The sequence below is a fragment of the Vigna angularis genome, chromosome 5, assembly GCF_016808095.1.
Source record: "Vigna angularis cultivar LongXiaoDou No.4 chromosome 5, ASM1680809v1, whole genome shotgun sequence".
NCBI classification, from domain to species: domain Eukaryota; kingdom Viridiplantae; phylum Streptophyta; class Magnoliopsida; order Fabales; family Fabaceae; genus Vigna; species Vigna angularis.
This window is the reverse complement of record NC_068974.1, coordinates 25,732,133-25,747,421: the sequence shown is the minus strand read 5'-3', so window position 1 is coordinate 25,747,421 and position 15,289 is coordinate 25,732,133. Positions and strand designations below refer to the sequence as shown.

Here is a 15,289-nt window from a genome sequence, read left to right as displayed (position 1 = left end):
TCCACTATCACCACAACACCTCAACACTAAATCCATTGTCTCCTAATATCACTAAATCCACTGTCACCACAACACCTCATGGTTTCCATTATTCACTCACTTAATCATAAACTATATCAATTTGAAAGAACCTTGCCCTTATGTCCCCCAATAGCAACATCTTAATGCTAGCCTAGATTCCAAGCTAATGAAGGAAGTTTTTGGCTATAACTCAGCATTGTTTGTGCTAGCCACCATTATTTAAATCCACCCCTCACTTATACTTTGAAGAAAGACATAAAGTGCAAAACTAATTCAAATAGAAAGCAGCTTCAATTATACACATGACCATCTAGAGATAAGTTATACTATTGAATTGTGGTTGAGAAGATGGGATTATTGAACTGGTTCATCAATTGAGGGTGCATCAAGTCAAATTTCTTCCATGCTTCAGAATCTCTTGGATGTCTTAACATGCCTTCATCCGTACTTTCTGATGCATGCCATCTCATATGCTCAACTATGTTAGATGACAAAAAATCCTCTGTAATCAAGGCTTCAAAGAAAAATACCTTAACACCTTTGCAGGAATCTTCTTTCGCTTATTAACAACAACATCGTCAACAATTGTATTTCTCTTTTTTGGCTTCCATCTTGATGTCTTACATTTCTTACAAGAATCTTTATCTTTGTCTTCTCCAACATACAACATACAATCATTCGGGCAAGCATCAATTTTGGTGTAATGAAGATAAAGCTTGCTAATCACTTTTTTGGCTTCATAGAATGAATTTGGAATTTTAGCATGTTCAAATGCATCTGCTAGCAATTCCAGTATCATGGACATAGCTTTGTCACTTATTCTGCATAAACATTTGATGTGATACAACTTCACCAAGAAAGAAAGTTTTGAATATTTATCACATCCTTCATATAAGCTTTGTTGTCCATCTTGCATTAATTCAAAAAAATTTGTCCCATCATGACTTCTAGTATGGCTTGACTCTGCACCCATATTGTCATCATCCGCCATGTCGTTGATAGAGAAATGATGTGCAAATGCATCATTAATCATTTCACACATATTATCATTAATTTCAACTCTTCCACCATCTTCTTCGACCATTACTTGAGGAGCTTCGTCATTTACTCTTCTCTCCCCTTGTAGAAGCCACATTGTATAACCTTTTGGAAAAGGTTTAATAATTAAGTGCTCATATACTTCTTCACGACTTTGCCATTTCTTAAAATTTCATTTCTGACATGGACATACTATCTTTCCCCTAACACCACTATTAGTGAATGCGAAGTCCAAGAAGGTATTCAATCCTCTCATATATTGATTTGTATTTCGAGGCATGTCTATCCATGATCTATCCATTACAACGACCTTTGTTTTCATGCCAAGAGGATTGGAAGGTTAGAATAAGTGACGATATTCAACGAATCCAAGGAAAATCATTTACAATCCAAGGAAAATCCAAGGAAAATCATTTACAATCTATCCATTACTAAACTTTGAGAACTAATCCAAGGAAAATCATTTACAATCGACTTTCCTTTTATGGGGAAAGTCAACTCACAATCCCTTAGATCAAGGGATTTATTTCAGGAGCTAATTTCATAATTAGCTACTTTATTAGGATTGATTCTGTTTTACTCTTTATCTACATAAATCATATTATAAACTCTTGACAAACTACCAGCTTGTCATTCCAATTTCTTAACAACATTTGAAGAAGGAACTTCAAATTTTAAGGAAAGAATATTTTAGGAGAATATTTGAGTGAAATTACATGATAGGAAGTTGCAACACACTCAACCTAGGGACATATGAGCAGAATAATACACAACAAAAAGAAATACAAGTAATTTACAAGAACATTTTTCAAAAAAAATTCAGAAAATATGAAAAGTTCTAATGTTGATTGAACAAAGCAAAGAGAATTAAAAAAATAAACTAAATAATTTAACGAAGGTCAACTTTTTCTTTAACTTTTTAACTAAGTAAAATTATACCATTATCCATAGACGATTCCTTTCTCTGTTTTAACTAAGAAAAGTTCATCCCAATCAGCACATAAATTATTTAGACAGAGATAACACCAAGGCATACATTTTACTCTTCAATGCACACATAAATAAATTGAAGGCAGTGATAGCTAAACCCAATATGATGTGGAATCAGCTTCATGTTTTGATCTATTATTCTATCTAAATATACGAAGAAGAAAAATTAAAGCAAACATGACAGTATAACAAGGATCCGCAAAAAGTGAGTAGAGCAGCATTAGTCAAGGCCGTAATGATAAAGAACCAAGAAAAAACATTGGAAAAGGTTAGAGCATGATGATCATAGTGCCAAATCAGAATAAGGACAAACATTTAATAACATACGCATAATAGTATAACAATTCAAATCAAGATCTTGGTTTCAAACTAACGAGCTTCTGCATAAAATTTAATGCATCATATATGGAAAAGCAATAATGCAGAATGCGTTTCTCATAAATGTTGTTCAACGTGAAACATTAAAGTTACTGATAAAAGTAAACTGTGAAATAACACTGAAAGGAAACGTGCTTCTTCATAAATGCCAAATGTTTTAACCAGAAACATTAATTTAAGTAGGAAGATACTTAAATTAATTTCTCTTTTCTCTTAATTGCTTTCTCTACAAACAAAACGTTGCACATGTTAAAGGAAGATACACATTCTACTGAATCACATATTGCTACAGATCATATATTCAAGAGCATTTCACCTAAATTATCTTCATATTTATAAGAGACTTCATGGCCATGCAATTCCCAAGTGTATATTTTGAGAAAATGATCTCTCTAGTGGAAGATTTGGTGTACCAGAAAATTATTTTAACCTTTAAGTTTGTCTTCCCACTATCAAACCTCAACATTTTTACCAAACATTTAAGGTTCCTTCTAAAACTGTAATAAAAGACTGCTGTTAAATGGAATGCGATTAAAAGGAAAAAATAACAGAATATGGATAATGAAAAATACAACATAAATTTCTCATGCTTGCTTCAGAGTGCGTTGAATCCAATAAATACTGCTAATTATTTTATATTAAAATTATAACTATTTCAAGTAAAAAAGAAAAAGACAAATCATTTAACAAGGAAACCACTAGATAGAATCTGTCCAAATATTGACAGAATCAATTAACAAAATAGTAGCCTATTATGTAGCCAACAAATTTGCAGATAAGGTGCAACAGAATATCTCATTAGTGAAGTATAAGAATATTCAAAACTATTCAACATTAGCCAAAACAAAGATTATCCTACTTAAGATTGAACTGTAAAATAATTCTAGAGGGCTTGATTGATCCCTCTCACAATCTTCTATTTATAAGAATAAATTGATACACAAGTACATGATAAATAGGGTAACCCTAGACACAATATAATCATGATAAATAGGGTAATCCTAGACACAATATAATCATGATAAATAGGGTAACCCTTGACACACTATAATGATGATAAAATAGGATAAATATCCTAACACCCCCCCTCAAGCTGGAGCATACAAATTGTATGTACCAAACTTGGAACAAATAAACTCAATCCGAGGACCCCTTAATGACTTGGTCAATACGTCTGCGAGTTGATCGTTTGACCCAATAAACTCAGTACATATTTCTTTGGTTAACAACTTTTCACGAACAAAATGACAATCAATTTCTATATGTTTAGTCCTCTCGTGAAACACTGGATTTGATGCAATGTGGAGAGCAGCTTGATTGTTGCAATACATCTTCATAGTATGGATGTCACAAAATTTAACATCTTGAAGGAATTGTTTCACCCATATAAGTTCACATGTTAGTGATGTCATTGCCCTATACTCGACTTCCGCGGTTGATCGAGCTACTACATTCTATTTCTTACTTTTCCATGAAATAATGTTTCCTCCCAGAAAAACACAATATCCTGCAGTAGACCGTCTATCAATAGGTGAACCTGCCCAATCTGCATCACAATACCTAGAGACATGAATGCTTCCTTTATCTTCATATAACAATCCTTGCCCGGGAGCCTTCTTTACATACCTTAGAATGCGAATGAGAGCATTCCAATGGTCAATACATGGAGCCTACATGAACTGACTAACCACTCCAACTGCAAAGGATAAATCTGGCCTTGTAATAGTGAGATAAATCAGTTTTCCAACCAGCCTCCTATACCTCTCTGGATCGGAGAATAATTCACCTTCTTTTGTCCTTAATTTCTGGTTTGGGTCCATGGGACTGTCTACCGGTCTACAATCAATCATGCATGTTTCTTGTAATATATCAAGAGCATACTTCCTTTGGGAGATTACAACTCCATCTTTTGATTGCGCTACTTCAATGCCTAAGAAGTATTTGAGACTTCCAAGATCCTTGGTTTGAAAATGTCTACACAAGTACTCTTTTAGTTGAGATATTCCAACAACATCATTTCCTGTAATGACAATATCATCAACGTATACTATTAAGTAAACACATTTCTCGAGAGAATAATGACAATAAAAAATTGAATGGTCTGCTTCACTGCGTTTTAGCCCAAATTTTTGAACAATGGAGCTAAACTTTCCAAACCAAGCACGCGTGGATTGCTTGAGGCCATATAGAGATCGATGCAATTTGCATACCATACCAGACTCCCCTTGAGCAACAAACCCAGGAGGTTGCTCCATATAAACTTCTTTCTCAAGATCACCATGTAGGAAGGCATTCTTGATATCCAATTGATGAAGAGGCCAGTGACGAATGGCTGCCATGGCAAAGAAGAGACGAATAGTAGTCATCTTGGCTACAGGAGAGAAAGTGTCACAATAATCAAAACCACAAATCCGAGTGTTTGGCTGTGTATGTTTTGTTCATGACATGTCTCCAGGTCTAGACAAACTCTCCGCTCGCGCTCTCAAATGTGTCTTCTTAGGCTATTCTCGACTTCAAAAAGGATATCGGTGTTACTCTCCTGAAACTAAGAAGTATTACATGTCTCCTGATACCAACTTAAGATTGAACTGTAAAATAATTCTAGAGGGCTTGATTGATCCCTCTCACAATCTTCTATTTATAAGAATAAATTGATACACAAGTACATGATAAATAGGGTAACCCTAGACACAATATAATCATGATAAATAGGGTAATCCTAGACACAATATAATCATGATAAATAGGGTAACCCTTGACACACTATAATGATGATAAAATAGGATAAATATCCTAACAATCTTAAACAACTTACCAAGTTATTGATCCATAACAGAAAACACAAAAATTAAACCAGAGCATATGGATTTGCAATTTTTCGTGAATGGGATCGAAGTGGTTCGTAAGTAGATGACTTCGAAAACCTAAACTAGAGAGCCAAGATCGAACACAGTCTTACCTTGACGGTCAGTGCGGGAGCGCGCCAGAGTACCTCAAACTCGCTCAACCCACAAATGCCTCGACGCCTCCACCTCGATGCCTCCACCTCGACGCCTCCACCTCAATGCTCCACCTCGCAGGAGAAGACGAACACGAAACCAAACAAGAAGAGAAGACGAACACAAAGCCAAGCCAAAAAAGACGAACACAAAGCCAAGCAGGAGAAGATTGTGGTGTAGGGTAGGGTTTGGGGGAAATTTTTATGAAGACGGGAAGAAGGTTTTAGGGTTCGAAAGTATACCCCAAATTAGAATAGATGTTCCTAAAATGAATGACCGAAGGCACATGGGAGGGGATATGGGTTCGTAGGTATTATAAAATTAAAAAAAAAATCATATTTTAGGAACAGTTTTATTAAAACCGCTGAAATTATTCGGGGTTTCTAAAACCCTCAGAAAATAATCCCTCTTAAAATTAATTATTTTTAGTGACAAATGGAGGATGAAATAATTATTGCGTATGAGTATGTTTTGAATATTAAGTTTATTGATAATGGTATCATCTTTTCGTGTCATAGAAGTAAGTAAATATTAATTATGATAAATAAATAGTCTCTTTAAGAAAAGTCCTGTAAAAGTATTTAGGAAAAAAATACTAAAAGAAAATATATCGAGTTCTTGATAAATTTAATAATACTCTTAACATTAACAAAGATATTTAATATCAGTTAATTGGGTCTTAAAATGTTTTTATTTTTGTTTACCAAACATGAACATAAATTCCACCCAAGAATTGAGGTCAAGTCAAGTCAACTAAATCTGAGCCTCGAAAATCGAGACTGAAACTGGCTTCTCTCGAGAAAGAGAACAAACGCGCTTTTGTTCACTCACTCACTCACAGAGAAATGAATTCCCATTGCTTCTTACGTTTCTCTTTATCATGTTTTTTTCTCTTCGCTTTCGCCCCATGTTGTTTTTCACACCCTTCTCTCCTTGGCGTACACCCCCTAGGTGGGTACCCGTGTATCCCTTTTGCTTCAAAACACCAAAGCCTGAATCTTTTTTCAAGTGGGTATGCAACCCAATTCAAACGTTGCAGTACCCTCAAACCATTTTTCTTTTATTTGTGTATTTTGATCATCTTGAATTTGTGTTTGGGTGCAGATGAGAAATATTATAGCTCTGAGGTGATCAAGTGCAAGGATGGATCAAAATCCTTCACCAGAGACCGTCTTAATGACAATTTCTGTGACTGCCCCGATGGCACTGATGAACCTGGTATGTATTTATGCATGATGATGAGTTTTATGGTTGTTAGGTTTCCTACTGCTAGATGATTTTATGTTTTAGGAAAATTGGAAAGGACAACTTTTTAAGCATTTTCGTAAGTAATTTTAGTGTTGTTTCTGTTAGTTAGTTTGTTTTTTTTAAGGTTTTTAATGTTTTAAATAAGTCTCCTATTTTATAGGGAGTACTAGTCTTTATTCAGTTGCAGGATTTTCTTATATTGGTGCCATTTTTCATTGTATATCTCTAACTGTCATACATTATGCAGTCGTTCAGTCTTTGTATAAAGGCTTATATAAGCTTCACGTTTCCTTTGAATATGAACCATCTCTTAGATTAAATATTTGTAAGAACATACCTTGATCTCAACATTGGTATCAGAGCTCCATAAGGGGCCTGATATATAGTGTGCGCGAGTGAAAACAGTGTGAGAAAGTGTGCAAGTTCAGAGTGAGTACACGCAAGAGTAATTACATAGAATGTCTAAAAAGTTTGTGCGACCAGCCATCCCAAGGTTTGATGGCCACTATGATTTCTGGGCCATGATGGTGGAAAATTTTCTACGAAGCAAAGAAAATTATGGCCACTCGTAGAGGAGGTGACTCCAAAGCTTGGAATCAAGCCGACAGAAACGCAATGGAAGGGTGTATATGAGGCCAACCTTATAGATCTAAAGTTGAAGAACTACTTGTTTCAGGCTATTGATTCTTGAAACTATATTAGACAAGAGCACGTCTTAGGTCATATGGCAATCCATGCAACAAAACTATCAGGGAGTTAAGTGTGTTCAGCTTCAAGCATTGTGTCGTGAATTCGAGTTGCTGAGAATGAAAGAGATGAGAAAGTGGACACCTATCTGGGACATATGCTCAACATTCTTCATAAGATGAAATCCAATGGTGAAGTGATAAACACAAGCATGGTGGTTAGCAAAATTCTCATATCATTAACTCTAAAGTTTAACTATATTGTATGAACAAGTGTTGAAATTCATTCATGATGATAAATCAACAACTGGTTGAGGTCGCAACAGAAGTGGTCGTGGACGTGGAAAAGGATGAGGAAGATACATGCCGAATAAAGCACTCATTAAGTGCTTTTACTGTCACAAGTTAGGTCACAAACAAAATCAGTGTCCTAAGTTGGAGAAAAAGGCTCATTATGCATCATTTGAAGAAGCAATAGAGGTAGAGAAAGAACTTTTGATGGTTGCATATGAGGAAACACAAACTGTAAATATGGGGGATTGGTTCCTAGACTCTGATTGCGATGATCACATGACTGAAAATAAGCTATGGTTCACAAAAGTACAAGAAGAAGGAATTAATAGGATGGTCAAACTTGACAACGATTCAACTTTGGTTGTCATTGTAAAAAGGAGCGTTCAAGTTGAGATTAATGACACCCCTCATGTTATATCAGATGTCTATTATGTGCCTGAACATAAGACTCATCTTTTGAGCTTAGGACAACTACAAGAGAAGGGTTTGTCTATCCTAATTCAAAATGGCATGTGCAAAATTTTTCATCCAGAGTGAGGCCTCATTATGTAGACCAATATGAAAGGAAACCAAATGTTCTACTATTGGCTTCGCTACACTCCCATTGCCTTCAAACTGAAGAAATTTTAGAAAAAGAAATGCATTTATGTTATCGACGATTTGGACATCTTAATTTCAACAGTCTTGGTACGCTTGCAAGTAAGCAGATGGTGATTGAATCACCACCTTTAAAACCACCCAAAGAAATCTGCACTACTTGCTTAGTCGGTAAACAGCACAAAGATACCTTACCAAAGCATAGCACGTGGTGAGCCTCCACAAAACTCCAGTTGATTCATGCTGATATTCGTTCTCTCATGGTAACAAAAGGTACATTCTAAGCTTTATTGATGATTATTCACGTAAAGCTTGTGTTTATTTCTTACATGAGATATCTTATTGTTTTCAAAACCTTCAAAGTCTTTCTTGGTGCCTTCATCACTTGCCTTAGAATTGATAAAGGGGGATAGTTCACCTCCAAGGAATTTGTTGATTTTTGCACTCAACAAGGTTATCCAAGCAATTGATAGCTGCCTACACTCCACAACAGAATGAAATCTCTAAACAGAAAAACTACACCATTTGAATGCGGTGCATGCAGTTTTACATGAAAAATAGGTTCCCAAACCTTTTTGGCCTGAGGCAGTATGGTGGTGTGTGCATGTTCAAAACAGAAGCTCTGCATCTGCTATAGGTTCAACGGACGGTAGGTTTCATCTAGAAAGACAGAGAGACTCAGTTTACTGATTTCAAAAAGCTTTATATGGACTCAAGCAGGTCCCACGAGCTTGGAACAATAAAATTGAAGCTTATTTTGTCAAAGAATGGTTTAATCGATGTTCTAGTGAACACACCTTGTTGACCAAAAAAATTCAGGGTAATATTTTAATAGTCAGTCTTTATGTTGATGATTTGCTCTTTACTGGAAAGAGGAAAGACATGCGTGAAGAATTTAAAATCTCAATGAAGATGGAATTTGATATGACTGATCTTGGCAAAATGAGAAACTTTCTTGGAATAGAAGTTGTACAAAGTAATGTAGGGATTTTTATCAAAGATGATATGCTTGGGAGATATTGGCTTGTTCAATATGATAGAAAGTAATTCAATGTGGAATCGTATTGTATCGGGAACAACACTATGTAGAGATGAGGAAAGGGCTTCATTAGATACTACACAATTTAAACAGGCAATTGGTAGTCTCATGTATCTCACAATTACTTGGCTAGATTTAATGTATGGGGTAAGCCTAATCAATAGATATATGGCAAATCCAAAGGAATCACATTGGGCTACAACAAAAAGAATCTTAAGATATCTTAGAGGCACTATTGAGTATGGTATCTTCTATGAACAGGGAAGAAAGGCTGGTCTCACAGCGACAACAATTGTGCAGGAGACTTTGATGGCAGAAGAAGCACTTCTGATTTAGTTTTCTTAATAAACATTGGAGTTGTCTCATGGGCCTCAAAGAAACAATCCGTGTTGAGCTTATCTACAATTGAGGCAGAGTACATTGTTGCAGCATTTTGCACATGTTGATGCAGCTTTGTAGAATTTTGGAACACCTCGGGTCAGAAGAAAAGATGCAACAGAAATCCTATGTGACAACTGTTCTACTACTCAATTGTCCAAGAATCCTGTCTTCCATGGAAGGAGTAAACATATTGCAATGAGATTTCATTTTCTTAGAGATTTAGTTAAAGATCAAGTTGTTTGTCTTAATTATTGTTGCTCTGAACTCCTATTTTATAGGGAGAACTAGTCTTTATTCAGTTGCAGGATTTTCTCCTACATTGGTGCCATTTTTCATTGTATATACGTAACTGTCATGCATTATGCAGTTGTTCAGTCTTTGAGTAAAGGCTTATATAAGCTTCACGTTTTCCTTTGAATATGACACATTCTCTTAGATTAAATATTTGTACAAACATACCTTGATCTCAATCGAACTATAATTAGAGTTTATCTTCGGTAGTTTGGGTAGTAAAGGGATCCATTAGAAGTCGACATAGATTATGGAGGTGAAAGTTCAATTCTGAAGGAGAACAACATGAAAAAGCATCTAAAGATATGTTTTAAAGTTTTGTCCAAATTTAAAATTGACGACAAAAGTATTTGTTTATCCTGAGCCTTACTTTTTAATTTCGTTGGCTTTTATTGATCGTATTGAATATGTTGAGAATTTGGTTGTTTCTCTAATGTCATAAATTTTCTTAGTTTTTCATGTGCATCTCTTTTGCAATATCATGAGATGGAATTTCATAACATTTATAACGGGTTAGAATGTTGTTGTTCATTTGACTACAGGGACTTCAGCTTGCCCTTCCGCAAAGTTTTATTGCAGAAACCTTGGTAGCAAGCCACAGTTTATAGTTTCTTCTCATGTTAATGATCACTTTTGTGGTAAGCAAATGGAATTCACTGGCCTTTATAGATAAATAAAATTTTGATTGTTTTTTGGTGCTTTGTCTATTACCTGTCTTGGTCTCTTTATACTCATTGCCTATTTGAGATTAAATGATTTAAAGATTGAAATTCATTAGTACCTTAAATTAGGACACAACTGATCTGGTTTTACATTTCACACAAGAAATCTGCTTTAACATAAATTGGCAATAAAGTTACTTTTCCTGAGGCAAGATATAAAAGGCTGCTTCTGCCTTCAACTTTGAGTTCTAATATTCGTTCAATATTGCTGCAGATTGTTGTGACGGAAGTGATGAACATGATGGAATCATTTGTTGCCCAAACACATGTGTCATGGGTGGAAATGCAGAGTCGAAAATTAGCTTTTGCAAGTCAAATAAAAAAGTGAAGTCGGACGAATCAGTTCATAACGTTACTGGTAATTTGTTTTCCAAAAATATTTTCATGTGCTTAGAAACTCAGGTAGAAATAAATTGAAACCTTCCTGGTTTAGGTTTGAAGTTGGTGTTTATTCTACAAATGGTTCTGGTTATCTTTCTGGTATTTCTCTGGAGTTTCCGATGCCGCACCAGATCAAGAAAGAAACTTCACCATTGAATTGAAAGAGACCTTGCTGTTTACCTGACATTATACAGGTAATATTTTGAAATGTTTTCTTCATTTTCCGTTTCTTAGGTCTTCCTGGTCATGATTTTGTACTTTTCAACAAGTTGATGTCAGTGCTCACTTCATAAAAAAGCTTTTCCATAGTATTTGACAGAAAGCAGAAAGAATGAGAGCAAGAAGAAAACATCATGGAATATATCACCTTTTGTTTTTGTTTTCATTTAGGAAAGATATATAATAAACCATATATTGCATGTTGTAAAACTTTAACATATCAAAACTTTATCTAGTTATATTTTTAAATTGATTGATAGTTTCTTTGCTGTATCATTGAGGCTGCAGGATTTTTTCCTTCTACATGATATCACTACACGCACGCACGGTTTTTATTTGCTTTGAATATACGACTAATTCAATTTGGTTATGTCAATGTTTACTTCAGCATATTGTTCTTCTCATATATTGTTTTACATCCTGACGTTAAATGTAGTTCTATGTTGTTATTGTACTATACATCATTGTGCAGATATCATGACCTTTATTACTGATTTACCAAATGAGTTGTTACATTAATAATGTGATTTTATAATTATATTTGGTATTATGTTCTTGGTTTCACTCTCCAAAGGTCCCTTCCCCATTTCTTATTCTTGCTATCTGACAAAGGACTCAATGTTCTTGTTGCATCAGATTCCTCAAACCCAAGTTTCTCCTCTCATGTGCTTGGTTGGAAGATTGAAGCAGCAATGCCTGTCTCAGACATTTTTGTGTGCAATATTTTACTTGAGGTGCAATCAAATGGACTTGTAATTTATCTAATCTACTACCAAGTCATTGGGAGTTGGTGGATGCAGTTTGCAAATTCAGTTCTTTCTAGGTCACAGAATTCAATGAAGCAAAATGGTGAAATATGGATCCACTATAGAACAAGGGTTGCTGATGAAATTGTTGGCAGCACCATAATCAAATAGGAATAGAGAAAGTTGTTGAGGTTATTATTGATTTTTGGGGTACAATTTTGGCTGTTAGATTTGAAGATTATATTATGTAGTGATTGAATAGATGGTAGTGCAAAAACTATCATGCACTATTTGTTTCACATAGCCACATATAGAAAAGAGCATACGTCACATTGGTTATTCATAATTGTTAATTAGTTTTACCTCTACACTATCATAATAAAATTAATAAAATTCAAGCTTCAAAAATTTTGCAAATAAGATAAATGGAGTGTTGTAATGATGAAAAATAAAGTTGACTGGACAAACCAAATTTTTTAAGCTAGTTAAATAGGAGAACCTCCCAATCCGGTGGATCAAAGATAGAAAGTTAAAATAAAAAAATAATTTTAAATATTGAAATTTTATTTTATATTATTTGAATAACACGAATATATATTCAATTTCTATTTTCTTTTCCAGTTAGAAACATGAATAAAAAAAATTCAAAATGTAGAAAACATTTACATAAAAATATTTTATTGATTAAGAGATTATTGAAAAAAAATTGTAGTCTCACTTCTTGTTTAATGACTTCTTCATTTCTTTTAATAAATTTCAACTAGTTTGTAGAAAGTGTTAAAAAAGTATGTAAACAAAAATGTGTCATTAACACTATTAAAATCCTAACATTTTTTTCATTAATTCACTTATTTACTTTATTCTTGATGTACTTTTTATTGTTTTTCATTTTTTATGGGTTATTCCAAGTCCACAAAGTAAAATCATTAAAGTATTTAAATTGCCTTAACTCTTGATTCCAAAACGATGAAAGACTAGCCAGACTCATAAGAATATAAGATAATTTTAATATAAGAATATGATATTTGCTTTTACCTTATCTTCGTAGACCTTCAAGGAAGGATAATGAGAGACAATTTACAAAGTTTTTGGACATAATTAAAATATTACATATCAACATTCTATTCACATAAGCTATTGGAACAAACGCCTACTTATACTAAGTTCATGAAGGATCTCTTGACCAAGATAAGAAAAATTTATGAACAAGAAACCATAGAGTTGGAATGCAATCATTTATAACCCTATGTCTAAAAAATCTAGAGATTTAGGCAGCTTCAATCTACTAGTGGAAATTAGGAATTTGATTATAGGTAAAACATGGTTAGATCTTGGAGCAAGCATTAATTTGATGTCACTCTCTATGTTAAAAATGGTAAGAGATATGGAGATACAACCTACTCAAATGACACTACAACTTGTAAACAAATCAGTAAAATATTCATATGGTGTGGTAGAAAACCTACCTGTTAAAATGGATAAATTTCACTTTCTAGTAGATTTTGTGATTATGGATATGAAAGAGGATACTGAAGTTCCTCTCATCTTAGAAAAACTACATAAAGTTATCATAGATATTGATAATGGCAAGTTGAAAGTAAGAGTGCAAGATGATGAGGTCAACTTCAATGTTTTTGAAGCCATGAAGCATCATGTTGACAAAAATGATTGCCTCAGGATTGATGTTCTTATGGAACTTTGCTGTGATGCACAAAGGAATTTAACCAAAGTAGACCCTTTGATGAAGGAAATCATCAATGATGTCAATTACATTGATGACAAAGAATAGCAGGAGGAAAAACTACTTATAAAAGAAATTGATTATGCCAAATCAGTAACCTCTACTGGATCATAGAAGGTAGAGCTCAACTACAAGGAACCACCATAATAATAATCACATGTGGAAGTCAAACAACTATCCTCACATTTGAAATATACTTTTTAGAAGAAGATTATAACAAACTTGTCATTCTAAGCAGTTCACTCACAAAGAGTGAAGAAGACCAACTAGTGGAAATTTGAAAGGAATTAATCCCTCATACTGCATGCATAAAATCCTAATGGAGGAGAGTTACACGTCAGTGGCTCAGCCTCAAAGATGCCTCAATCAAAACATGAAAGAAGTAGTAAGGAAGGAGGTCATCAAACTGTTGGAGGCTGACATGATTTACCCAATTTCAAATAGTAAATGGGTTAGTTTAGTCCAAGTTGTCCTAAGAAAGGAGGGATGACAATAACACACAACGAGCATAATGGGTTGATCCTTACAGGAACTGTAATAGGAAGAAGAATGTGCATTGATTATAGAAAGTTGAATCAAACAACTAGGAAGGATCATTTTCCATTTCCTTCATGGATCAAATATTAGAAAGGCTGGTTAGCCAAACATACTATTGTTTTCTAGATGGATACTCTAGCTACAACCAAATAGCAATGGATCCTCTAGACCAAGAAAAGATGGCATTCACTTGTCCTTTTAGAGTTTTTTCTTATATAAGGATGTTATTTGGTTTATGTAATGCTCTAATCACATTTCAAATATGCATGCTAGCAATTTCTATCTAACTTGGTCCAAAAATGTGTAACATCCCAACTCTAGGACTCACTTAAGCACATCAAAGTCCAAAAATTCACAAAGATAAAGTATGAAAATTTCAAAGGAACTTAATTTATTATAACTTTAAAACATACTTGTCCATATCTCAAATTAAATAAGTAAAACATCAATTATAACTTATAAATTATTCTCATAAACTTCTAAAACCTCCTTATAAAACTTCCATCACAGATCCTCTCTTTAGTCAGTTAGCGGCTCTAAAAACATTTGCATTCTTATCTGCTCCCGTACAACACACACAACATATGATCATTGTAGTAAACACACACACAATAACAAAAAACAAGTATGAGTGAGCTATTTTGAATAATCACAATTATAATGTAATCTCATAGTATAGTAATTAAAGCATCACAACATTAGCATTCACCCAAAACTAGTTGAATTGATAGTTTTGGATTTGATCTTGCAAATTAACACTAGATTACGTATGGAACCATGCTTCATTCTAGAGAAAGCATAATAAACACTTTAAACTAAGTGACTATACAATGAGCCTTGGTCAAGTGAGAACAATTCTCAATGAGTTTGTTGACCCTAGGTTGTTGGATTTCAATTTCCTTTGTTTTATTTGCGCTTTTGGTTTTGTTTGAATTCCAATATTCAATTCACAACATTTGTGATTGATTTGCATGTTTAATT

At 34.0% G+C, this 15,289-nt stretch overlaps 2 protein-coding genes across 2 annotated transcripts; both read left to right on the top strand.

The window, feature by feature from the left end:
- The first annotated feature begins 6,161 nt into the window (after positions 1–6,161).
- On the top strand, positions 6,162–12,369 carry LOC108339048 (glucosidase 2 subunit beta). The gene is made up of 6 exons (XM_017576199.2): positions 6,162–6,377; positions 6,531–6,644; positions 10,505–10,600; positions 10,899–11,042; positions 11,118–11,259; positions 11,921–12,369. The coding sequence occupies exons 1-5, from the start codon at positions 6,272–6,274 to the stop codon at positions 11,219–11,221; spliced, it is 564 nt and encodes a 187-aa protein (XP_017431688.1). The 5' UTR covers positions 6,162–6,271; the 3' UTR covers positions 11,222–11,259; positions 11,921–12,369.
- A 1,033-nt stretch (positions 12,370–13,402) lies between these two features.
- On the top strand, positions 13,403–13,819 carry LOC108339316 (uncharacterized). Its single transcript, XM_017576453.1, has one exon. It carries the CDS (start codon positions 13,403–13,405, stop codon positions 13,817–13,819), a length of 417 nt encoding a protein of 138 aa, XP_017431942.1.
- The last annotated feature ends 1,470 nt before the right edge of the window (positions 13,820–15,289 follow it).